General features: G+C 38.4%; 1 protein-coding gene across 2 annotated transcripts in view; it reads right to left on the bottom strand.

The window, feature by feature from the left end:
• Window positions 1–954: 954 nt before the first annotated feature.
• The window catches only part of taok1a (TAO kinase 1a), a 30,251-nt gene continuing 4,659 nt past the window's right edge, over window positions 955–26,546 (bottom strand). Inside the window, exons 1-20 of one of the 2 annotated variants that reach the window (XM_039670911.2) lie at window positions 25,619–26,063; window positions 14,510–14,754; window positions 14,321–14,392; window positions 13,460–13,561; window positions 13,282–13,327; window positions 13,040–13,136; window positions 12,300–12,413; window positions 11,939–12,030; window positions 11,771–11,864; window positions 11,602–11,683; window positions 10,777–10,944; window positions 10,435–10,650; window positions 9,672–9,803; window positions 9,317–9,553; window positions 9,053–9,181; window positions 8,331–8,534; window positions 7,990–8,229; window positions 6,828–7,040; window positions 6,559–6,741; window positions 955–5,999 (exon numbers count right to left, since the gene is read on the bottom strand). In XM_039670911.2, coding sequence (XP_039526845.1) covers window positions 5,481–5,999; window positions 6,559–6,741; window positions 6,828–7,040; window positions 7,990–8,229; window positions 8,331–8,534; window positions 9,053–9,181; window positions 9,317–9,553; window positions 9,672–9,803; window positions 10,435–10,650; window positions 10,777–10,944; window positions 11,602–11,683; window positions 11,771–11,864; window positions 11,939–12,030; window positions 12,300–12,413; window positions 13,040–13,136; window positions 13,282–13,327; window positions 13,460–13,561; window positions 14,321–14,392; window positions 14,510–14,641 — 3,072 coding nt within the window. In that variant the 5' untranslated portion in view covers window positions 14,642–14,754; window positions 25,619–26,063 and the 3' untranslated portion in view covers window positions 955–5,480. Of the gene's footprint in view, window positions 6,000–6,558; window positions 6,742–6,827; window positions 7,041–7,989; window positions 8,230–8,330; window positions 8,535–9,052; window positions 9,182–9,316; window positions 9,554–9,671; window positions 9,804–10,434; window positions 10,651–10,776; window positions 10,945–11,601; window positions 11,684–11,770; window positions 11,865–11,938; window positions 12,031–12,299; window positions 12,414–13,039; window positions 13,137–13,281; window positions 13,328–13,459; window positions 13,562–14,320; window positions 14,393–14,509; window positions 14,755–25,618; window positions 26,064–26,546 lie in introns of those variants that run through there. The other variant, XM_089121211.1, reaches the window with a different exon arrangement.

The raw sequence follows: 26,546 nt of genomic DNA, 5'->3' as shown, positions 1-26,546 counted from the left end.
TGCATTTCCCTCAATCTGTCTCTGACATATGTCTAATACATGAAAAATTGAACCTTACTAAATCCATTGAGCTTGCTAAACTGCATCTGAAATGGCATTAAACAGCCATATACACATCCATGTAAAATCTTTCCATGAATTTAAGTATTTTTATTTTAGTAAAATGTTTTGGGGTTTTTTTTAACATTTTTTTTTAGACTTCAAACTCAATTAGTAAATTTTGTCCATTTTATTGGTGGGATTAAACTGTCTGTGAAACAAAAGTGAAAAGCAAGCATACTATTTTGAGAACAACATTACCTAAATAAAGGAGACTGGGAAAATTATTAGACTGAAAAAGATTATTTAGGTTGGAAAAAAAAAAAAACGTATTCAACTTAAATAAAATGTTCTGGTGGCCAAGAATAAACGATTGTTGCCATTTGATCTAACAAGACGACAAAAGTGAACTGACATTAGAAATGTAGTGTGTGCAACTTAAGGAAAACATCAAGCTGTTATATTAAGTGGCTTTAAGTACTATGTAATTACATTGAAATTAATAATTTGATACAATGGACTTATTGTGTACATACATGTTTTTACATTGTACTTACATTTTAAAATTCCAGCATGTAATTACAGCTATAAAAAATTTATGTAATTACATTTGTAATTACACAGTTGACCCTCCCCTCACACCTTAACCTACCTACCTAACCTACCTAACCTTACCCGTATCACACCTCAATAGCAGCAAACGTGTTTTACAATACAACAGGAACACAATAATACATTGTACTTATTGTTCAATGTAAGTACATAGTACTTAAAGCCACTTAATATAAAGTGGGACCTAATTTTCAATATTGCAAAGAAAATCTCCATTTGAAATCAGATCTCTGCCCCAGCTGACACATAAAAAGCTTCAATGCAACCATCAAACCATCTATGAATAAAAAGTCAGACATAATGTACTAAATTTATATTTATTACACTGACCAGTGTTCCTCCATCAACACAACAGTAATTACAGAACAGAAAAAAATAGTTCATTTATCCCTAGACTTTTGTCTTCTCTGATTCATGAATACTTTAATACAATTTCAAGCCATTTATTCTGTATTTTTAAACTTTTGTATACTCTTTTTAGACATTCAATAACATGATACACGATCTATACATTTTGATACAGGTTACATATGAGTTATAGTGGTGATGCTGAGTCAGAGGACAATGGGTGCGTGTGAAAACAGCATACTAACATACTACTTTTAAAAATTATTTCAGAATGGAGTACGTCAGTATGCCATTTCGACCACAGCAATCGAATACTGATGTTCTTTACAAGAAATGTAGCCCTTCCCCGTAGACCAGCCCCTCTCTATCGCTCCCTGTTTCATTTCTTTGTAGTGTTGGCGATAGGAGTGTTCAGGTCCATCAGAACTGAAATAACCATCACTCTTTCATAGCCTGTCAACAGGAGAATGCAGTAGTGACCGGGCTTGGCAGCTGTGGGATGGCACAGTGTTTGACCAGAGGTTTGAACCTCTATTATTTAGAAAATAAGTTTGCATTCCATTCCATTCTAGTATTTCTCATATATCAGTATTACTTACATATCCCCTAAATTCAGTCAGTAGGACAAGTTTAAAACTAGGATAGAATAAAAAATAAAACGTGTAATCTATATCGGTGGCAGGTATGATATTAACACCACAATTATACGTAATGGCAACCAAATTCAAACAGCCCTCAGCCAAAAGGTACTAAAAAAACTAAACAAAACTGATCATTTGTTGGGAAGAATAAAACTAGAAACATTTGCCTGTATCCATTTAGAACCTTTTTCTGTGCCTTTTATAGATGCTGAACCTTCTGACATTCACATGAATGGAGGGTTCAGGACAAAGGTGGCGAGAATACAGAGGACCCGAAACGTTCCTGTGAATTTAAAATACTAATGGAAACACAAAGTGTGCAGAGGTGACATGTAAACACACACTACTCCCTGAAGTTCAACTCTGAGGCTCCTAGTACACGGGCCAATAACCCCTTTAAAAGCGCAAGGTACATAGTTTACTATTCTCATTATTTCTCTTTTAAAACCTTTTGTCTATACGCATAGAACCCTAATGGGAGGGGGGGGGGGGGGTTAATAGAATTAATTTCTATTTTAAATCTTTATTTTAAATCAAATATACAATATGAACACTCTCCCCAGACAACGACTCTGGAGTTTGTTAGGTACACTTGCTCTTTCACATTAGAGCCGGATCCATTTGGTAATAAGTGGATTTGGACAGTGGGATATTAAGGAAAGGACACGTCCTGCCGGGAGTTTTGTCTTCACCAATGATTGCACAATGGATTTAGAAGGGTGGGGAGGTAACAATGTACTCCATCAGAAGTGTTAAAATGCGAGTAAAAAAATTCACAAGGATGAGTCAGTCAACGTAATTCCTGCAGTCAAAGTGATGTAACGCAAACCAACTAGACAAACTCGCTTGGGGGGTGGGGGTGGTTAGCTTGAAAAATTCCCCGAAAAAGTGCATTCAGGCATCCGTGCGTTCAAACACGGGATCCAGGCGGAGCTTGGCGTGGGGTGATGGCATGTAAAGCAGAGGGGGAGAGCGAGGGCAGGCAGGGGCATCGGAAGCACAGCTCAAATCCTCACAATACTAGGCACTGACACCTGTGGTACGGGCGGCACAGAGGACAGAAAGAGAGCAGGGGGAAAGGGTTAAAAGATTCCTGCCTATATGGGATTAAATTCTACTCACCGACTTATAACAGCCAACAAATGAGGGAGGAAATGATATAATATATTTTTTGGCTGGGAAATCTTTGGGGCAGCTAATGATTTAATAAAATACGAGTAATTACTGGTACCGACACTACCAGTCAAACGTTTGTTTGGACACATCTGACTGAATGCAAGTGTTAACTTTTTTAATACTATTTAAAAAGAATCTCAGGATGCACCTCATGAAGTTGGCTGAGAAAATCTGGCCATTAACTTTCCTAAAGACGACGTAAATGGAAAAGATATGATTTATTCTACCAAAAATGGAAGTGTGTGAGTTTGATTCATTTCTGTGAATCATTTTCAAAGAACTGATTATAAATTCAAAATCGAGCGAGTCGTCACAAAAAAAATCTTCATGAAAGTCTATTTGTAAACATAAATGTAGGTAAAAGATAAAATATAGGACAAAAAGATTTTGTGTGAGTATTCTGAATCTACTTGGCAACAGCTGTTTGGTTGAAATAATGCTACTTTCCTCTGATATACACTACCATTCAATAGTGTGAGGTCAGTGAATCCCCCCCCCAAATAAAATATAGTCAGAGGACACGTTTAATTGATAAAAAGTGGCAGTAAATACATTTATGTTATATATTTCAAATAAATGCTGTTACTTTTAATAAAGAATCCTGAAAAAAATTATCATGGTTTTCACAACACTGAAAATAATAAGTTTCTTGAGCACCAAATCAGCATATTAAAATGATTTCTGAAGGATCATGTGACACTAAGGATGATTCTGAAAATTCAGCTTTGCCATCACAGAAATAAATAACTTTTTAAAATACTTAAATATAGAAAACAGTTCTTTTTAATTGAATAACATTTCACAATATTACTGCTTTCACTGTAAATGTAGCTTTGATGAGACTTTCAAAAACATCGTTCTGACCCCAAACTTTTGAACGGTAGTGTATACTCAATATACTATTATTTAAAATATGGAAAATAATAGTAATAATAAATAAACAGTAGATGTGTCCAAATGTATGAGTGGTAGTGAATGAGTGTGAAACAGTGCTATTTAGTGTGGAGGTCATGAGACCATCAAGAGTGTTTGCCTGCTCCTATTAAGTGTCACAAAACTAAGCCTGCTGTCACGACCTTACGAGGAAAAAAAAAAAAAAAAAAATCAAGTCATTCATACTCATTACATTCCTAGAGTGCCAAAAACACAACATAGACCTGTCGAAGGTCAGGATACATTCAAACAGGTTCTACATTGTTTTCCTTATGCATTGACAAATCATGTCAACACTAGTAAAACTGCCAAATATCTTTTGAACATACTGGACATCCGCCATCACACACTACAGTTTACGCCTGCACTAATCATTGCCATAACTGAGAACGCTTGTAAAAAATATCCCTCGAAACATGACACTCTACATAAAGTGCTTCTGCATGGCAGCTATTAAAAGGCACCTCAAAAGTTTTTAGCGTTACATTAAACTCCTTTTTATAAGTACAACCAAATATATTCATAACAAAACACTCATAATCCAGACCTTAAATGGACCTTCATTACATTGGTGGAATATGTTTAGACTCTAAATTTGGGAGTGTTTTTTTTCAGCTACATGAGAACATTCATCTTGGCATGTCTCTACTTAATATTTAAATTATTAACGCATTCAAGGCACTGAACATATATCTGACATCTTAAAGCTGGCATTGTACACATGAAACATAACATATAATGAATAATCAAGAAAGCACATCATAATATGTCTGGACACCTGATCCAGATGAAAGCTGGCTGACCTAATAAAATGTAGGGTGTATCGAAGACTGAAGAAGCCATGACTAAGTTTCTTAATGCAAGTACATTGTGCTTGCTTGCACGATTTAAAATCCTAAAACACACTGCTTGGGCTACACGGCCCCATTGACCTTTACCTGCCGACTACACATGACAAAAAGGTCTGTAAGGTATAATGTCAAAATAAAAGTAACGAAATGTGTATTTTAATTCACATTATTCTCTGCAAAAATACAGTACTTGATGTAGGCAAACTCCTAAATATTCTCTGCAAATGAATCGTCAAACTTTAAAAATCTAAAAGTGAAAACGCTTTCCCTCAAATCAACAGATTGGCCAACTCTCTTCCTAACACAGACATTACATATACTGCGCAAACTCAATCCATCTTGATTTCATAATTTTTTTAAAACCCAAATTGTTTTTCCAAAGAGCATGACAGCAGGCTGACAGCTTAGATTCTACTCTTACATAATCATTACGGATTTACATGCAAATGTTCAGAATTATGGCCAACATCCTTTTGGTTTATGAATCCACACATTAAGTGGAGTAAAGAGAAACCAATAAAATATTTATTTTAGATTTTATATATTTCTTTATAATATAAGCATGAAATGAATCTCATCAAGTGAGCTTTAAATTAGACTAGTGTTTTTGACTCGAGCTCTGCATGGCTGTCAAACAAGCTTCATGCAAAGTTAGAATAGCTATTGACCTGAGTGATATTTACTATAGTCTACCTGCACATCTGCATGTCGGAAAGTGAAATGAGCGAGAAAGAGAAGGAGAAAGAGAAGGAGAAGAAAGGGAGGTGGGTAGACGAGTGCAGTTAGCTCTGCTCTCTGTGCCAGTCTTTAGTGTGGGCCAGTGCGTTCCCCTACCCTGTGTGTGTTTGTGTGTGCAGGGTTGGCACAAACGCACTGGTGTCTATGTAAAGGACAGGTGTGAACCGTTGGATATCTGAGATGTGATGCTGGTGCTCCTACTCATGCCCGGCTCAGTGCGCCCCGCTGAGGTGGTCCTCCTAAGCGCCTGGGGGCTGTTACGCATCCCCACACTGCTTTTTGGCATGGCCCCTGGAGGGCCCGAGGAAGAGTGGCCCCACGGAGGTAGCCCACCTCCTGGGATGGCTTGGCCCCAGCCCTGCTGGGCCTGTGGTCCTCCCTGACTGGAGTGGTAGTGGTGGCTGGGCCCTGAACCAGTGCTGCTGCCCCACTGTGTCCCCTGAGAGCCATCCGAGTGATGCTGATGGGGGATCCAACTGGCCGGGGCCCCAGGAAAGCTGTGGCTGAGGCCCTCAGGAGAGATGTTAGCCAACACCATGTTGCTAAAGCCTAAGCGCATGCTTTCTGAGTCGAAAGCCTCAATCTCTCGGGCCTGGCGCTCCAGCAGGCTACGGATACGCTCCGTGCGCTCGTTCTGCAAGGTAAACATCTCTTCTTCGATCTGCAGAGGACAGACAGTCGGGTTTAATTATTAATATGGTTTTATATATAGTTTCATGTATGGTAGCCCAAACAATCTGGGCACTTGAGGTTTGATTATATATAAATGGCAATGTCTAAATGTCAAATCATTAGTTTTAAGTGATAAAATAAAAAAATATATTGTTCAACATTAAATGAATTGTCCAAGAACATTTTAGGACCTCTATGAATTTTTTTGTTTTTTTTTACAATTTCTGTCTAAACAGATCATACAGCACTTGTGGAATGGAGAAATTAAACAAAATCAAAATATGACGCTGGATTTTTTTTCAAGCTTCATATTATTTTTTAATTTCTCCACTCCACAAGTACAGCTGGTTTTGTGTTTGTGTTGTATTTTTGTCTTTTCCACACACCTTGTTGGTTTTGTGAAGTTGCACCAGAATAGCCCTTTAAGACTTATTATAGAATATATCCTACTCAGCTGCATGGCCACCATATGACAATACTAAATTGGACATACTTTACAAGATCATATAGGAATTAAAGCTTTTTGGTTGTCTGTTTAAGTGTAGGACCTTAGTCTCCAGCAGGGCCCTCCGGAGAGACACTCTCTGCTCCAGCTCCTTCCTCTCTCGCTCCTGCTGGGCATCCGTCTGCATCTTGATCTTACTCTGATATGCATTCAATAGCTCCAACTCTTGCTGCAGCTGCATCCTCAGCACCTGACACTCCGCCTCCTGCGCCTCGTCCAGGCGCAACTGAGAGAGAGCGAGGGCATCGTGTCATTAGATCAGGCATCGATGATCAAACAGTTTTAGCGTATTGTTTTCTGTCTTATACTCACAGCCTGTGTGGAGAGCATGTTGTTGATGGTGTGGTCGTACTGCTCGGCGAGGATGGCTAGTTTCCTGGTTTGCTCCTCTTTCAGTCTCTTCAGCATGGTCTTGTGTTCGGGTTTTGGCGTGCTCTCCAGCAGGTGGTTTCGCAGGGCTTTGTACTGCCGGGTTTGGATCTTACATGTATCCTGAAACTGTTTCTTGATCTGGAGCTCTTTGGACTGTCAGAGAAACAACATGATGGCAAAAGCATCAGTAAGGCAAGGCAAGGCAGGGCAAGGCAAGTTTATTTATATAGCACATTTCATACACGATGGCAATTCAAAGTGCTTTACATAGAAGAAATTAAAATAATCAAAATAATTAAAACAGTTTAGAATAAAAAAAAATTAGAAATAATGAAAAATAAAAAAAGTAAAGAGAATCAAGTAATTCGAGATGTGTAAAGGGTTTCTTCAGGGGCATTCAAATAGGATGTGTAATGTGTTTAAAAACAAATGGATTGAACGCAAAAGAATGAAATTGAATGCAGTGGTCCTCACTAATTAACTAAGGTTCGCTAATCAGGTAACACTTTATTTAAGGTGACGTAGTTACACATTCTGCACTTTCTATAATAACAGTTAATTAATGCATAATTACAAGTTACTAGCCCTAAACCAAACTCTAACCCAAACCTTAACTCTATAGTAAGTACATGTAGTTCATTAATATTACTCAGTACTTAAAGTATAATGTAACTATGTTACCATAAAATGAAGTGTTTTTTAAAAAGTTCTAAAACCCGTTCATCTAGAAGCAATAAGTGCTGGATCAAATGTTTAATGACCAAACTAATCTTATTTTTATTTATTTAATCAGTTCGGTTACCATCCCAGTTCAACCACTAGGGGTGGTGATGGCACAGTGAACAAGACACATGCCTTTGGTGTGAGAGGCCCAGGTTTGAATCCACTGTGAGACACCAATGTGTCCCTGAGCAAGACACTTAACCCCTAGTTGCTCTAGAGGCATGCGACCTCTGACATATATAGAAATTGTAAGTCGCTTTGGATAAAAGTGTCAGCTAAATGAATAAATGTAAACCACTATGCTATACACCTACCACCAAACTTCTTTTTAAGGACTTTTCAACTTACAACCTTGACTGGAAAACTAGAGTGATTTTACCTTGAGGCTCTTAGGCTGCTGTCGGACCTCCATGACGTGTTTGCGTCTGAGCTCCCTCTCCCTGCGCTTGTTGTACTCCAGCTGGTTGGTGAGCTCGGTTTGGTGCTGCAGGCGGATCTGCTCCGCACGCATCTTCTGGATATTGCTCAGGTGCCTGAACTCCAGCTCCTGCATGGACTCATGGTGTCGGAGCAGCATGGCGTGCTCCAGATCCTTCTGCGTCTGACGCTTGTTCAACTCCTGAGAACAGAGACATGTCAGACTGATTAATGTCACAAATTTCTGGCTCGGTTTAAAGCCCAAAACTGGTGACATATTAGTGAGTTTATGTAAATGCTGACCTCTCTCATGAGATCTTGCTCCACGTTGTGACGTGCAATGAGAATGCGCCGTTTGAACCTGCGGCACTCGAGCTCTAGATACTGTCGCTGTCGGCGGAGTAGATTGGCCTCCTCCTCTGCCTGGAAGTGCTGGATGTTCTCTTTCTTCTTGGACAGCCACTCCTGCTTCTCCTTCTTTGGTGTGGACTGGTTCTCATTTAGCTCCTGCATTGAAAAATGGCAATAATGGGTAATGGAATATAACAAGGATGAGAGTGAGGCTGTCCAGAGCTTAGATATCTATATAAAGGCTAGATGTTTCACGGCGGAGTATTTATCGTCGTCACCGGCGGCCATCTTGTCACAGACAGGCTTTCTGGCGGGCTCTGTGGTATCTGATGTAAGAAATACTCTTATCTCGTTGAAATCTTGACGGATTTACAAACGTTTTGGCTATAATTCTGGATGATTATTTATTTATACACTTATTATTCTTAAGTATGCAGTATCTTAACTACATCTCTGCCGTTTATAACAATCCAGACCGTTTGAAAATCGGTAGAAAATTGAGCAAGTTACGGTGATTTAAAAAGTACATGCACCATTAAAACAATGTTACCAGTGAGCGAGCTGCCTGTGACAAGATGGCCGCAAGGTGCTGACGTCGACCTCCATTGGCCAGCAGCGCGGACCAGATATCTAGCCTTTATATAGATATCTATGGTCCAGAGTGGCTTCCTGACCTCTTTGAGCTGTTCCTTGCGCAGTTTGTACTCGCGTTTCTGAGACTCCAGGAAGCTGTTTAGCTCCTTCTTCTGCTGGCTCTGAATATGCTGCATAAATTTCTTTTCATCGTTGGTAAAAGTCTTGGCCTGATAGGCAGAATAATGCATTATAAAAAGATCATTAATTCTGTCACATTAATGTTTTAAAACTATAAACATCAATCATTTCAATACATCTTCAGCTCTTTTATGGTTTGGTTTTGCATGATAATGTTTCATTACATCTTTCTCCATGGTGCCTTGGTGCTTCTTGATGAGTTTGTCCATCTCGGCAGCAAAGCTGTTCCTCTGATTCTCCAGTTCTTTGTCTAGCTTGAGTCTGTGCTCGTCCATCTCACCCTTCAGCTTGTTCTCGAGGGCCAGGAGGTGTTTCTGGTGCTGCCTGCGCATACGTTTGTAGCCAGACATCTGCTCGCGCACCTCAGAGTCCTGCTCGTGTTCTTGAATCTGACGCGTCACCTAGGACACACAAAGACAAGCGCTTGACTAGCAGAACAGAAAGTAGCAAGAAACAGTGATCTGTTAAAACTTGAAGTGATCAGAGAGCAAACAGACTCCCTGAATCTCTGGCTCTCACCAGGGAGGCTGTGCGGATGGTGGCAAAGTGCTCTCGATTCCGGTACTGTCGTCGTGGTGTCTGTGCTGGGGGAGACTGGGGCTCTATGGGCTGTTTCTGAGCCTCGGTTTCTTCCTGGTAGCTTTCTTCCTCCTTCAGATACATTAAGCATATTATTATTATATATAGGCCATGCATATGTTTAATGTACTTTCAACAGTCAAACAGCGATTGCAAAGGTCTCACTTCTTGAACTTAGTTTTGTGTCCTGCATTAATACTAAGCATTTTAGTACTCAACTTTAACTACTAAAAGTTTCATTTAACTTTAAGCGGTTTTGGCTCAACTAATAATTTAGTTAAGCCATTGACCAAACTGCAAAATCCGGGCCACAATGCAGTTTATTCTGTCCAAAAAAAACGACAGATTGAAAAATGTAATTTTTTTTTGGTGATGTTTAGTGGTCTGTAACTACAATACGGTGCTAAAAAAAATGTACAGAAAACACTGAAAAATGCATGTAGGTGATCAGAATTTCTGTCCATCCAAAGGTAACAAGTACAGTTTTTTTATTTTCACATAAGTGAAAAAGGCAGTACCTTGTAAACAACTTTTTTTTTACTATAAAACATGAATGGTGTCAGCCAATCAGATTAGAGCTGGCCAGATCGAGAAAGTGGAAAAGGAGTATCCTTTGTGACTGATCAACCTATGCATTACGTGCTGAAGTGATGCATGCACAAGAGAATACATGTGTATGGAAATACAGTGGACGTGCACGTACCGGTTTGACGTGGATCATGGAGCTGTTGGGTATGATGGTTTGGTCTTTTTCCATCAGGTCCACCTCGCTCTTGTTGTCATCGGTGGCGTCTGTGGCGTCAGGCAGGCTGTTAACCGAGCTGCTCTGTGAACTCGCACTGATGGACATGCTAGGGATGGACTGGTTACTGCCCACACTGTTCACTGTACCCGTGCGGCCAGCACTGTGCTCCACTTCCTACAACACAATTAATAAATAGAAACATCTCTTCAGTAAAAAAGTGTTGAGGCAAAGCATGTATAACACATTTGACAGAGCACCAATGGTTGAAGGAAGACGAGATATGCTATTAAAACAACTGACCTCCTCGTCGTCTGGGACCTCTGCCGCAGGGCCATTGTGGGCCTCCTGGAAGAGGATCTTTTTCATCTTGCGGTACTGCAGGTTGTCCAGCTCTCTCACAGCATCTTTGGTGCGCAGGATCAGGTCCATAAGCACCGACTCTGGCCGCTCGCGCTGGACAAATGCATGCTGCGCACAACAAGACAAGGTTATGTGAGAATTTTTACTTAAATGTGTTGATCTACCTGTTCAATTCAAGTTGATCATATCTGAAACACAATAAATTCCCACGCTGTAAATTCTCCTAATTTTGTTAATTTACAACTTTTTTCAATACTTATAATAATAAGAAATGTTTCTTGAGCTGACTTAAAAATTTTATTAAAATAAAAAATAATAGTATTTTATGTTGTACTAATATTTCACATTATTGCTTGTATTTTTATCGTATTTTTTTTTTAAATACACCCGTGGTGAGCATTAGAGACTGGATAAACATATTTTTAAAAGAAACCATTTTATTTGTTTTTATTGTTTTAATATTTAATTTTTATATTAATCTGAAATTTAATTTTTTTTAATAATAATCTGAACTAGGTCGACCAGGCCAGCAAATAAACTTTTTATTGTTAAGCATTGCATTATTGTATCACAGATGCGAGAAAACATCAGAAAGCCAGAGCATTAAGCATAACACTAAACAACCAAAGGCATCAGAGCGCAGTGAAGATAAAAAAGATCCCATTAAAATAAATTAATTCTTACAGCGTCCCTGAGCAAGTATCCTCAGGAAGAACTCACTGAACTCCATACTTCAGTTTGAACAGAGCACTTTCTTTAACTTACTTTCAGCAGTTCTTCAGAGTTGGGTCTGTCTTGGGGCAACTTCTGTAAGCAGGAGTCCACAAAGTTTCTGAAGTAGTCCGTCCTGGGAAAAGAAAGTGCAGGATATTTTTAAATAACACAGGATTTCTCTAGTATTCATTAACCTTCCTCAACTCAAAGCTCAACTCACCATTCACTGGACTGTAGGGATGGACTCTCATTCTGCGCGATATGATATAAGGCACTCATTGCATTCATGTTGAAGAGCGGAGGTTTCCTTTCAGCTAGAGGAGAAAAAGACTATTAGAAACTATTAGAAAAAAACAAAGTCTACATGAATCATATTATTTCATCTCACCTAATTCAATCGAGGTTATTCCTAGAGACCAGATGTCAACCTTTCCATCATACTGACCCTCATCCATGGCCAGAATCACCTCTGGGGCCATCCTAAAATAGAAAAAAAGCAGACATTGGAGAAAAACAGAAGATTTCAGTGTTATGTAATGCAACCATAAACTATTAATAATACATTTTTGTAGTTGACAGGCCTAGGCAGAATCCAACGATCCAACTTTTAATGCTTCAACATTTAGGCTCTTCAGGCACGACATGCAGCCTTGACTATGATTGATTCATTTATATATTTTGATGAGGTCTATGGAATTTTTAACTGTTGAAATTCTCAGAGATAAAAAGGAGAAAAATGTCCGACTCACCAATAAGGAGTCCCTACAAATGAATTAGCAGGAGAAGCGATAGAAGCAGAACCGAAATCTGCCAGCTTCACCTGTCCAGGCTCTGTGAGCAGGATGTTCCCAGCCTTGATATCCCTGTCAAACATCGGGGTAAAAGTGTGAACTTACAAAACTGAACTGAACCCCTGCAATGGCATCATTACTCCAGTCTTCAGTGTCACGTGATCCTTCAGAAATCATTCTAATATGCTGATTTGGTGCTCAAGAAAAATGTCTTATTATTATCAGTGTTGAAAATGTTTTTCCAAATTAATCTTTGTGGAAACCATGATACAACTCCATTCAGAAGTTTTGGGTAAGTAAGATATATATATATTTTTATTATTATTATTATTTATTTATTATTATTTATTTATTATTAGACTATTTCACCAGAAACACTTCCTGTTTCAGTTTGTAACTGTTTTCTTTATTTCACATATAAAGAAAACATCTTAAAGATGTTTGTTTAACTTTTTGATTCCGTTTTAAATGTTCTGTTGGTTGTATTTTATCCCAGCTTTTCTGTAGTGTTAAAAAACTGAAACAGGAACTGCTTCTGGACCAGTGTTGTTTACATCTTGTGAAATGGTCTATATATTTTTAAAGAGCACTGACAATCATTCATGGAAAAATATCTATATGTTATTATTATTCAGGTTTGATACTAAGATATAGCCAGATTTGGTACTAATAAACTCTTCAGTAACATGAGCCCTCACCTGTGAATCATGTTGTGAGAGTGGAGGTACGCCAACCCCTGCAAAGCACCATGAGTAATCGCTGCTATCTCCATCTCTTGTAAAGGTTTTTTGTGTACTGCCAGTAAAAAAACAACAATTGGTTTATAGATAGTTCTCTCTGGAGATAAACAAATATTTCCATAAATAAATGCTTCTTTTTGCTCATAACAGGAGGATGTATATAGGAGTCCAAGCCCAAGCATCAGAACATCCAAGCATACCCTCGAGAAGATCTGAGGCGGACCCCAGACAGTACTCCATAGCCAGCTAGAGAGACAGAGGCACATTTCAGCATGTAATCCAACAAATATAATTACATCATATGCAGAACTGCCACCGTTATAGATACATATGTTCACATAAGGCTACGTGAGCCGCAAGCAGGGTCAGGTTTCTTACCCATGCTGTGTGTTCTCGCAGGTAGCATCCTTTATATTCTATGCTGTTGGGATGCTTTATCCTCTGAAGGAATTTCACCTCCTTTATTATATCTTGCCATTTCTGGAAAAAAGATGAGACTAGATTAGAAAGTAATCAGTTTTGACAATTAATCAATTCATATGAAACAACACAATGCAATTAGACAGGTTAAAAAGACATGGCATGATGTGTCATCAAATAAAAAAAAGAGTTTATTCTTGTCTTTTTATAAAAAGATAGGATTTAGATAAACAGTGATTGAATCCTTTTCTTTTTGTTTTCTGTCTACATACAAGAAGTGTCCTCTTTGAGCCATAAGTTACAGTCCTCCAGTGTTATTTTAGTATTATTTATATATTAGAATAATATTTATTCATGTTTTGAATTAGATTTAATTTGAGTATAAATTGAGTATACATTTTAGTCATTTTATTATGTTCTCTTGTCATTTTATTAATTCTATTAATCATTATTTTTTATTTATGTCAGTTTTAGTCATTTTAGTTCTTTAACTTAGTTTATTTTATTTAATTGCCAAGGCAACAGGGCTTTTAAGTTTAAGTTTTTCCATTTTTATTCCATTTATAATTAAAAAACACACTTAATTGATATATTTTAGTTAACAATAACAACATTGCTGCACATTCACCTCATTAAACCTTTAACATGTTTACTTGTGAACAGAAAAATACAGTGTGCATCAGAGCTCTGATTAAATAATGAATCATGGGATATACAGTATGCATAGGCTACAATCTGGAGGGAGACACAATCATGTGTAATTCTCTCTTAACTCAGCACAGCATTTATAATAGCATTATAAATAGTATTCATTTTCACCTCATTTGACTGTTTTCCACTATATGACATTTTCTTGATGGCCACCACCTCTGAGGTCCGCACATCCCGTGCCTGTAAAAATAAATAAACACAAAATTCGGTAGAAGAATGATTGACTGTTTCCTCACAACCTAAAATAAACTAACAGAGTTTAAAAGCCATTTTCTAGGGAGATGCAAAAGTACTCACAAAGTATACAGCACCGAAGCTGCCATGACCGATCTCCCTCAGGTCTGAGAATAGTTTTTCAGGGTCTTCTTTAAAAAAGAGATCTGAGATCTCGGGGTCTTTCAGACTCCCCGCGCGAACAGCGTTGGGCATGCTGGGAGGGGGCGGGGCCTGGGCCGCAGCCGCCAGTCACTATCTGGGTCTGCGACACGACAGCCCCCACTGATGGCTCATCTGCAAGACAGTGGCCTCATATGGACCAAAACCTGACAGAAAGAGAGAGAGAGAGAGACAATCATTAGCATTTCATTGTAGGGATTCAAAATATGCAGAGGGATTTATATGAGAATATTTGTGAAAAATCAGGTTTTTTTAAATTCTGAATCCCAAATTTTCTATGGAGACTCAGGACGTTTGGACTTCACTGTATATGTAATCTAGCCTGGCTAAAACCAGACCACGTATCATTGAGATTAAGACGTGGTCTGGAAACCACATGTTCATTTTCTTGTATTTGAGGCGTGGTTTACGAATGCCCGGAGCCGTATTATTGGGCGCTACGAATGTCTATCAAATGTGCCTGTACGTAGCTCATACTAGCCAATCGGTTCAATGATACCAGATGACGTATAAAGAGCGACAGAAAATTAGACGAGGAAGAAGCCAAGATGGGTCAGATGTCAGAGATTTAGGAGATTTATGTATTCACAAAGGCTGTATCAAAAGATAACTTCACGTTCGCTGCAACTATGGATCCCTTCCATAGATATAAAAAACGTTGGGTTCTGTCGCATATACGTCGTCATCGTCTTGCCGCTCCCTCCCCATTCTGTGATTGGTTCCCTATCTCAGGCGAAAATTTGGTTGCCTAACAGAATGAATAAAAATGTGATGAGGCAAGGCAGCATGGAGAAACCCAGGCTATATGTCAACACTCCTGTGCTAAGAATTATGAATTAATAGAAAGGGAGGATCATAAAAGTTCTGTTCACTAGACAACTCTAAGAGAAACAATGTGCTTAAACAGCTGTTTAACTGCTCCAGGTTTGCGCATTACAGCAGATGTGGTCACTGAGCTTGACAGTGAGTTCTTCTTGTGAGCCTAAGAGAGGGAGAGAGGAAGTGTGCGGGAGACAACCAAGAGCTGCAGACATAACACCAGTGGCCCTCCCATTCTTACCAACACACCGCTCCCACAACACAGTTTTCAACTACAAACAGAAAACTTTTTACGCATTTTGGCTGTTCATTTACACGACAACCTTTTGCACGCAGATGCGCATAGTTTCTTTACAAAGGGACATCGCCAACTACTGGCCTGGCATGCATAATACAGCCTTTATAGTCATTTGGCGGATCAGTGGGAACAGTTATCGTTTTGACAGCGCTGTTGTCTCTACGTGGAAAAACCCAAAGGAAAAACCTTTCCGTTTTAAGTGCATTGTTGTCGGGCAAACAAACCCAGAACGTCAAACTCCTGAATGACACCACAGCCCTCAGCTTCCTCATCCAGCCTTCTGCTCCATTTTAAACCATTCTGACCACAGAATGTGTCAAGCCATCCCTTACACAGCTGACCAAGTCAAGTCATTTTCATTTTCAGTTCAAAATGTGTTTCAACTATTCAAATCTGATTTAACAGTTTATGTCATCACTCAAATCCCCACTTCACAAGTCTCCACAAGGCACTTTTTATACACCATAATATAATTAATAACATAATATGAACATGTTAACGCAACAGTTTTCAACACGTTTCTTAGGTACCAAATCGGCATTGATTTCTGGGGGATCATGTGACACTGAACACTGGATTAATGATGCTGAAAATTCAGCTTTGCTATCAAATTAATAAATTAAAATATAGATTAAAATAGAAAACAGTTATTTTAAAATGTAATTATATTTCAAAACATTAGTGTTTTTACTGTATTTGTGAATAAATAAATGCAGCCTTGGTAAGCATAAGATACTTAAAAAAAAAAAAATATCGCCAACCATTCAAAAATCTTACAGACCCCAAACATTGAAGGTTTTGGGATTCACATGGAAACTTCTTGATTACTATATTTATAGAGTTCTAAAGTTGAAATAAAATAGTCTGACAGAGATGATCATGATGCATATAAAAGAGACAGAAATATCCATCTTCCACTGATGCAGGTGGAGTGGTTTATTGGTGAAAGGTTGATGTTATTAAGCGGAGTGTCAGAGCAGTCAAGCACACTCCGGCCAAAACTCAGGAGAGGGATCGCTTCCAGCACCGGCTCCCATCTGAAGCCCAGCAACAACTAGCACATCAGTTTCCATGGCAACATCATCTCTTAGCCAATGGCCAAGAAGCTGCAAACTACCCTCTCGAACGATGTTTATCTGCTTACGTGCATGACTGACTAACTGACAGAGCGATATAATAAGAGACATCATGACACCTGGTTCACAGCTGTACACATCTGAACTGAATCATTCAAGATAGACCCACCTTACAATCTTTCTGATGAGAATTACTTCAGCTCCACTGCGTCACGGTTACTAACATCCGTCACTATTCAAAATGCAAACCGTGGGAGTTTGGATAACTATGTTCACCTCTAGTGAACAGCTAAAATCTACACATAAAAGGAAATATGCCATCATCATAAAACACAATTATTATTATTATTACATCAGTTGGTTTTGGACTAGAAGTTCCCGGCTCATACATAAGACTGAGTTGTGATGAACGAAATTGACTTCATACACTAAGGCTACGGTTCACACGGTCAGCCCAAATCTGATTGGAAACTGCTCCACATTTTGACTGTACAGACTGTGAATCGCAACTGTTGAGATCCGATTTGTGTGTCTCATGCATGCCGCTCTTTCATTTCTGGAATATCTGCATGGGTTTATGGCAATGAGCATTGGTAAACAACCACAACATGGAGAGGGGTTTGCAATACAGACGTTGTCTTAATTGACTACTGTGTCTTATCAGGCAACAGAAGAAACGTAGAAGGCTGGTGTGTGTGGCATTAATTTGTGCTATCGTTTCTGCTGGTTTCAAAACATATCTCCTTTATATTGCAATTTTCCGCTCTTCCGGCACTTTGCAACAAAACAAACTTGTTTCTGCACAAACTTTTGTTTCTGCACAGACAGACAAACATGTTTCCTATAAAAACATCTGATGTTTATGTTTTATGTGGCATCACTGGCATGAGAAAGAAATTCAATCAGACTAGAAACAGATTTCCAGAAATGCGATTTGACTAGGATTTCAAAACCACATAAATGTAGCTCGAAACGAATTTGTAAAAATTGGATGTGATTTTTTGCCATTCACACTTGCTAAATCTCATCGGATTTCATTCGTATATGCACAAAAAATAATTTGGATATAGTCTGAACGTAGCCAAATCTGCCAATATTTTAAGGAACAGTTCACCCAAAAATGAAAACTGAATTCTGTCATAATTTTCTTACCCTAACAATCATGTTGTTCCAAAACTTAAATGACTTTACTTCTTCTTTGAAACATAAAACATATTTTGAAGAATGTTAAACTGTTTTTGTCCATAAAATGAAAGTCAGTGGAGTCCAAAACAACATTAGCTGTTTCCGTCCACCTATTTTTATGCGTATTTTAGGATATTGCATAAAAAAAAAAAACACTGAATGGAAACACCAAGATGCGCATAAATTCTAAAAATTTCACTTAAAATAAAACGTATGTGCTCAATCGAGGTGGATGCTTTTTTCCCGATAAGAAGATGGAAACTCAGATGGAAACACAATATTACATCTACTGAAAAAAAACAAAAAACAAATGACACTGCCTCAAAAGTGAATGTGATTGTAAAACTGTACTAACTAGCCGAACAATTTCACTGCACAGCATCTCAAATGTTGGATCATTCAGAAATGCCTGAGCCATCAGAATGTCATGATAATGATATGGGATAATGACCTCCCAGAGAAGCTTCTCACATGACTGCGTTCCTAAACACCATGCATCCGAACGCAAGATAACATCACAGCATTTATTGCATTTTGTTTGTGTGCTCTGAGACACAAAGCATTTATGATGTAGGAAAAAAGTGCCACACAAAGTGGCTTCCCCCAATGCATCTACTTCCATTATATTATAAAACAAATCTTTTATACAATAGGCCTATTCATTTTTTTTTTTGCACAAACATAGTGACTGAGACACAAAAAACATTGTGACATCTTAAAATACCTTCTCTTCTGTCTTCTTTTCAGTGTCAAGCATTTTGACAGATGACAATTTACATTTTTGGACAAACTGTCCCTTTAAGATAGTTATGTTGATAACATCAAACACTGTTATAATTCATCTAAACTTTAACACTGACCATGTGGTCATAGTTATGCAAACAGCCTGCATTCCCACTGTGCTTTATTAGCAAACACCATCAAACTATAGCCACATAGGAATGACCTCATTCTAAAATAGCGCTTTGTTTGTTGCTGGAGCTTTTTGGGTTCTGGACGCCTCTCCCCCCTCAGAGAGACGCTCAGATGATCGGCTGCACAGACACAATGCTGAGAGCTCAGGGCTGATGTCTCAGTCACAAGACCGGACCGAGTGCCGTCCTCCCACCACACCAGCTGCCTCACACTCTCTCTGCCCACACACAAATCAATCAACCCACTCAAATCACACCATCCCGTTCACCTTTACACAAGCGTGAGCACTATAGATGCAGAGCTGACAGATACACTAACTATATGTGAAAATTCTCACTGTGACTAGGCCACATCATGCACTATTTAGGGTGTCGGGCATTTTTGAAAGGATGTTTGAACTTGTATTTATATATTATGACACCAATTAACCATAAGACACTGATGAATGAGTTAAGTGTAATGATAATGTCCACATTGCATGAAGGTAAATGTGATCAAGGTCACCTTTAGGAAGTAAATACCGTTTATGATTTCATGATCCTGGGTGGCAGTGGCACATCCTCAGGATTAAATTTTTTTTAAAAAAAGACATCTTTCATTTAAGATGTTACCTTCTTGAAATAAAGCCACTTAAGCCCAATATTTTATATATTTAAATATTCTTAAATTAAACTTTTCTAGTTTAAAATAAGTGTTTTCTCTTTTTAAAGAAAATAATTGTTTTGATAGTTTTACAAAATCAAAACCGTGGTACAGGTGTCTCATGGAGGCATCTACAATCATCCATCAACTGGTAGTTCAAGGATCGGGTGAAAAAACAAAACAAAATCAAAACGAAACAATAAAGACATTCAACATAGGCCTACATTCACAAGGAAATTCCAAAGTAGGGACCAAATAGGCCAGAAATATTTAGACCTCGGGCGTAAGTCACAAGTTAGTTTTTTCTAAAGGAAGGGAAGGAAAATAGCAATTTGATTCATCCTCATATTAACAGAAGGGACATGAGGAGTGGACCATAACAGAAGTAATAGTATACATTTTCTTGCCAAGTAGGTACACAGATGTAAAACACATTCTAGGTCATGGTTGAGGTGAAATTCAGCAATTCAAGAGATAAATACTCGGGGATAAAGCAAAAGATTTACCAATGATCATCTGAACGATTTTATGTGTTTCTTTCCAGTACACCTTGATCATGGCACAGCTCCAGAACAAAAGCATCACAGTGCCAATATTAGACTTACACTTGAAACACAATTGGGAAACATTAGGAAAAGTCTTATGGATTCAAACTGGTGTTATACACTCACCTAAAGGATTATTAGGAACATCTGTTCAATTTCTCATTAATGCAATTGTCTATTCAACCAATTACATGGCAGTTGCTTCAATGCATTTAGGGGTGTGGTCCTGGTCCAGACAATCTCCTGAACTACAAACTGAATGTCAGAATGGGGAAGAAAGGTGATTTAAGCAATTTTGAGCATGGCTTGGTTTTTGGTGCCAGACGGGCCAATCTGAATATTACACAATCTGATCAGTTACTGGGATTTGTCACGCACAACCATTTCTAGGGTTTACAAAGAATGGTGTGAAAAGGGAAAAACATCCAGTATGTGGCAGTCTTGTGGGCGAAAATGCCTTGTTGATGCAAGAGGTCAGAGGAGAATGGGCCGACTGATTCAAGCTGATAGAAGAGCAACTTTGACTGAAATAACCACTCGTTACAACCGAGGTATGCAGCAAAGCATTTGTGAAGCCACAACACGCACAACCTTGAGGCGGGTGGGCTACAACAGCAGAAGACCCCACCGGGTACCACTCATTTCCACTACAAATAGGAAAAAGACGCTAAAATTTGCATGAGCTCACCAAAATTGGACAGTTGAAGACTGGAAAAATGTTGCCTGGTCTGATGAGTCTCGATTTCTGTTGAGACATTCAGATGGTAGAGTCAGAATTTGGTGTAAACAGAATGAGAACATGGATCCATCATGCCTTGTTACTGGTGGTGGTGGTGTAATGATGTGGGGGATGTTTTCTTGGCACACTTTAGGCCCCTTAGTGCCAATTGGGCATTGTTTAAATGCCACGGCCTACCTGATCATTGTTTCTGACCATGTCCATCCCTTTATGGCCACCATGTACCCATCCTCTAATGGCTACTTCCAGCAGGATAATGCATCATGTCACAAAGCTCAAATAAGTTCAAATTGGTTTCTTGAACATGACAATGAGTTCACTGTACTAAAATGGCCCCCACAGTCACCAGATCTCAACCCAATAGAGCATCTTTGGGGAGCTTCGTGCCCTGGATGTGCATCCCACAAATCTCCATCAACTGCAAGATGCTCTCCTATTAATATGGGCCAACATTTCTAAAGAATGCTTTCAGCACCTTGTTGAATCAATGCCACATAGAATTAAGGCAGTTCTGAAGGTGAAAGGGGGTCAAACACAGTATTAGTATGGTGTTCCTATTAGGCCTAATCCTTTAGGTTCGTGTATAAGTCCTGTAAATGAACTTAAAGTTTTGGATAAAAGCGTCAGCTAAATGAATAAATGTACATGTAATCCAAACTCCTTAAATTAACATTCAAATGACTGTTCTGTGATGCATCCTATTGATACCTCAATTCATATTCATTGGCATGGAATTTAAGAAATTAAATGGTTAGTTCACCCAAAAATTGAAATTCTGTCAGTATTTACTCACACTTATGCTGTTCAAACCCCGTAAGAAATCTGAAAGCTGGATCACTCCTCCATAGGCTTTTTAAGGGATCGAAAGTGGCCAGCCCAGAAAAGTTAGACATCGTTAAAATAGTCAAGTGACTATCTTACATTTATCAAGCGACGAAAATAATTTTTGCGTGCAAAAAAACAAACAATAATAATTACTTTATTAAACTATTCATTTCCTTCTCTGTGGGCTTTCTCACATAGTGAAACTGCGCAAAGCTTCTGTGTTGCTAATCGAAATGTCGAGGCCAACAGAGAAGGAAATGAATAGTTGAATAAAGTCGTTATTTTTGTTTGTTTTTTTTGTGGACAAAAAGTAATCTCGTTGTTTGATAAACTTAAGATTGAGCCACTGTAGTCACTTGGACTATTTTAACAATGTCTTTCAATTTGTGTTCCGAAGATGAACAAAGGTCTTATGGGGTTGGAACAACATGAAGGTGAGTATATACTGACAGAATTTTCATTTTTGGGTGAACTAACCCTTTAAATCAGTGATGCAAAACAATCATGCTAGCTGCCAGATGCTTAGCATGTGACACAGGCTGTATGGGCAGGACTTGGAAAGACCGAAAGAGATGACACCCCATCATGCCATTCAACAGACACACAGAGAAGGAATGTGGCAGGACAGGACGACACAACAGGAGGGCAGGAACTGCCTACATGATGTCGTTTTCTTTCACTCACGGTTTCTCTACTTCCTGTTCACTCAGCTCATGTGCTACTGGCACTTCAAATCTCCCATCAACCGTCTCAGTGCTAATCAGCTCTTTAAGTCAACATCAACATTCTTCACCCCTTCACTCATTTCCTTCGGACTTTATCTCATTTTACAATGAACTGACAAAGTTAAAACAAAACTCGAAGTCAACGCAAAGCCGAGCCACGCAAAAGGAGAAATGCTGAGTTGCTATTCAGGAATGTGTGAAAAGCTAAAAAACAGAACTGCAACTTGGGTCTGCTACTGCAAAGATGTGAAATACAAGCAAATAGCTATATCGGTTCAAAAACCCAGCTTGTTCATGCATAATATTATCAAAAATGTAATTTCAGGGAACTTACACTTTAGATATTACTATTACTGTCCTACACCTAGCCTATATATCCCCGTCCATAGACACCGTCCGGTTAGGACTAGCCTGAAAGAATTCGTCAGGATATCAATCCTATAATCAAATATAACAACATCCTTTAAATTCAGATGAGGAGGAATGTCTAGGAAACTCCTCTGTCCGAGCAAGGAGTTCCCCTCATTTGCCAGACAAACAGCAGCACAACTCTGAGTCTGACCCAGTCCTTCTCCACAGGGAGAGCTTTAGAGATGCTTCCCCGTGCCGGTGGTGCACCGCCGAGTATTTATAAACACTGAGGATGACCTTGTGAGTGATTAGGCCCTGCGTCCTAGCTGCACCTGTGGAGATCATTTCATTTGGTAATAGTACCATGGCCATTTATTTTGTAGACCATTTCTAGCTGCTAAGTATTTATATTATTGTTCTTTTCAAGCAAAACCAATTTTACTTTTCAATACATTTTTGAAAAAGCCCTTGATGCTTCTTTAGGATACATTTGGTCTTTTTTTTTTTTTTTTTTTTACAATAAACAAAACAAAAATAATGTCTTTATTATATACTTCCATAAAACAGGCCAAATAATAACAAAGCTGTACACATGACGATAATACAAAGTGTTCTCTTCACTGCTGTAAATATTACTAGTACTACTAATAATTTAATTTATATATCCCATTATTATAATAAAAACAAACAAATATGATCCTTTGTGACAAATATAAAAATATAAGTTTATAATTTTGTGAAGGTCCCAGTGAAAATATTCGGCCAGCAATAATAATATATATTTAAATAATAATAATAATAAAAATAAACAAACATAAATAAAATAATATACATCTAACAATTTAATAAGTTATAATAAATAATAATATAAATGTAAAAATTATACATATAATACAAGTATGTACAATTCTAAACTACTGGGCAATAATAATACAAATAATAGTAGTAGTAGTAGTAGTAGTAATACACATACATAAAAAGTATTCAATGCAAATATTAATACTGACAATTTATTTATATATTTTAATTAGTTATAAAAAATAATAAAATTAATGTATAATTAATACATATATTATACTAATATCTGCGCAAGTAAAATTCTGAACTAATGGGCCAGCAATAATACTTACTAGTAATAGCCTAAATAAACTGTCGTTGGGCACTTAAATAATAACCATAATTAATTGCAATACTCCAGAGGAGAAAACTCAGATCTGGTCAGAGCAACACTAAAGCTCTCACCTTGCGAGAACAGCAATACATTTCGGATATTTGAGTCAATTACAATCCTGTATAGAAATTAGAGCCCGACCGATAAAGGATTTTGAAGGCCGATACCGATACAAATATTTTTGGTTTTTAAAATCCGATATATCGGCCGATATTTTTTTATTAAATATTGTTGGATTTCAGCACACACGTGTAAAAGAAAAGCTTGATAGAAGAAAAAGATACGTTTGATACTTTTTCTCTATGTCTAAAAAATGTTCACTCCTCGCAAGTCTAACTTACATTTTACAATGCAGGGACTGTAACTACAGATATGCTAGTTATAAATACAGTAATCATTACTTTAATTAGGCAGAAAAAGTTCATTGTGGTTTCCAAGCTCATTAATGTTAACGTTAGCGGCCTTCCACTGATGATAGTGGCATATAGCTTTGTGGAGCCATAATTTAGCAATAGATAACATCATACTGCAAATTGTAAAACATACATTTTCAATATAACAGGCCAAGGAGAGATGATTGAAGCGTGTTTCGTCTGTTTTTATTTAATTTTTTTAAATATTAATTTATCGGCCATTATGACTGCCGATACCGATATTTTGGAAAATGCCTAATATCGGCCGGCCGATATATCGGTCTGGCTCTAATAGAAATAATCAAAACTGATAGCCCAAACTTGTGCTAGTCACTTGATGACATCAATGATGATCAGAGGTCTGATATCAGATGGATGTGGGAGTGGAGACCCCGAGGGCTCAGTGTAACGGATGCTGTGCGGAGAGAGGACAGAGGCAGCAATGAGGTCAGAGAAAGACAATCACGGTGGAGAAAGCAGCCAGTGTCTCTCAACAACAGAGGCACTATTCAGCCTCTCAATCACATACCACCAGTTTGCATGTTTATGAGCAATGCAAAGCCATAAACAAATGCAGCAGAGTTTCACAGCATTACAATCAGAGCTGCCCTTTCCACTGTGTCAGGACAAACTCAGCATACGGGCATCAATATACAAGTAGCAGCAGCAATGATAATGTCTAAGAGCCATTTATGATTATGAATCATCAGATCTATAACAATAAAGGCAGCATCCCGCTGACAGATAGTCATCATGGAAACTTCAAAATGTAAACAGTAGGTCCATCCATCATTATCATTCAGTCTTTAGTACACTGTACAAATACATCTAATTAAACGGCTGTTTACACACGGATAAATCAGTCTGGAGATGATAAACTGCACGTTCACTTACAGCATGTTTGTATTTCATATCACAATAAATGTACACATCTTAATAGACATTACACATGATCACAATGGACAGAAATAGACAAGCTCTCCTGGTGACACCCCTATTACTCACAGATTACACACCCCAGAGGTACAATCCTAACACACACACACATGCATTTCTACATTGGTGAATATGAAGATGACTTGTTAACTGCTTCATCACCTGCAGCCAAACTTCTACAGTCAAACCCATGACTTGGGTGGAAACTAATAAACTTGGATCAAAACAGTTGCGTTACAAAGTTAATTTACTTGAATCGGTTACAGTAAACTGACAAAGGTTTACCTAACCCCTTATGTTGTGTTGAAAAACAGGAAGTGTTTATTTTGACATGAACTTAAGTTAGCAGAAGAGCTAACAGCTCACTTACCCTCCCAACAGGCCAGGATGAGCAGCCAGCCCGAGAAAACTCTTCCGACCGCAACAACAACAAACCCAGGGGACAGAAACACGCCTACCGACCCCAAATCAGTCCCCCAAAACTTATCGATCGCTGTCAAGCATGAGAGTCCGCTGAAGAAACTCTTCCAGCCCGGGTGCTGGTTAACGGTGGCCCAGCAGCTCTTCACTCTCCCGGGCTACTGCTGCTAAAGATGGCGTCCGAGACAGATCCACTCCCTGACGGCTTAAAAACAGAGATAAACACGGTCCCTTTTTAGACCGACGGCGGGACCACTTCACAGATTCTGTCCGAAATGCTCGAGGCTGTTGTTTTTTGAACCAGTGTGTTTGGGCTGTGGGGTGATGATCATGTTGTGATGGTGGCTGTGATTTTTCTCTCTCTGCCCTCCTCTAGTGATGTCCGATTCGCCAACGAATCATTATTTTTGAACCGAATCATTATTTGACTCGCTCGAGCCGATTCGCAATGCGCTTGAGCGACCTGGTCAGGGTGCGAATTATTGTTCTCTAAAAAGTTTCTATTTTCATCCCCTAAAACATATTTTTAAATAGGTTCATTTTTTTCTATACACAGTAGTACGCGTTTATAGCGTTCACAAGTAACGTTGTAGTATCCATTCCATCCACACACTTTTCTGTACCATTAGTCGTTTGTGGAGGTAATCAATGGTAGTCCCACGTAGCTCTATTTTTGGCTACTTAAACAAAAGTTAATACAAAAATGGTATTTTTCTAAAAAAAAAAAAAAATTCTAAAATTTGTTACTAAAATAGTTTCTAGAGCGCTTTGGAGTGGCGACTTAAACGATTCTATGATTCATTTTTTTTAACCTGTTCAAAAGAGAGAGCTGATTCACTTTCGCCTTGGTTCCTGGAACTCCCTTTTCGCCCTCCCAA

Source organism: Pimephales promelas, chromosome 16, assembly GCF_988280905.1.
Source record: "Pimephales promelas chromosome 16, fPimPro1.hap1.1, whole genome shotgun sequence".
Classification (NCBI taxonomy): domain Eukaryota; kingdom Metazoa; phylum Chordata; class Actinopteri; order Cypriniformes; family Leuciscidae; genus Pimephales; species Pimephales promelas.
This window is presented reverse-complemented; position numbering and strand designations above follow the sequence as displayed.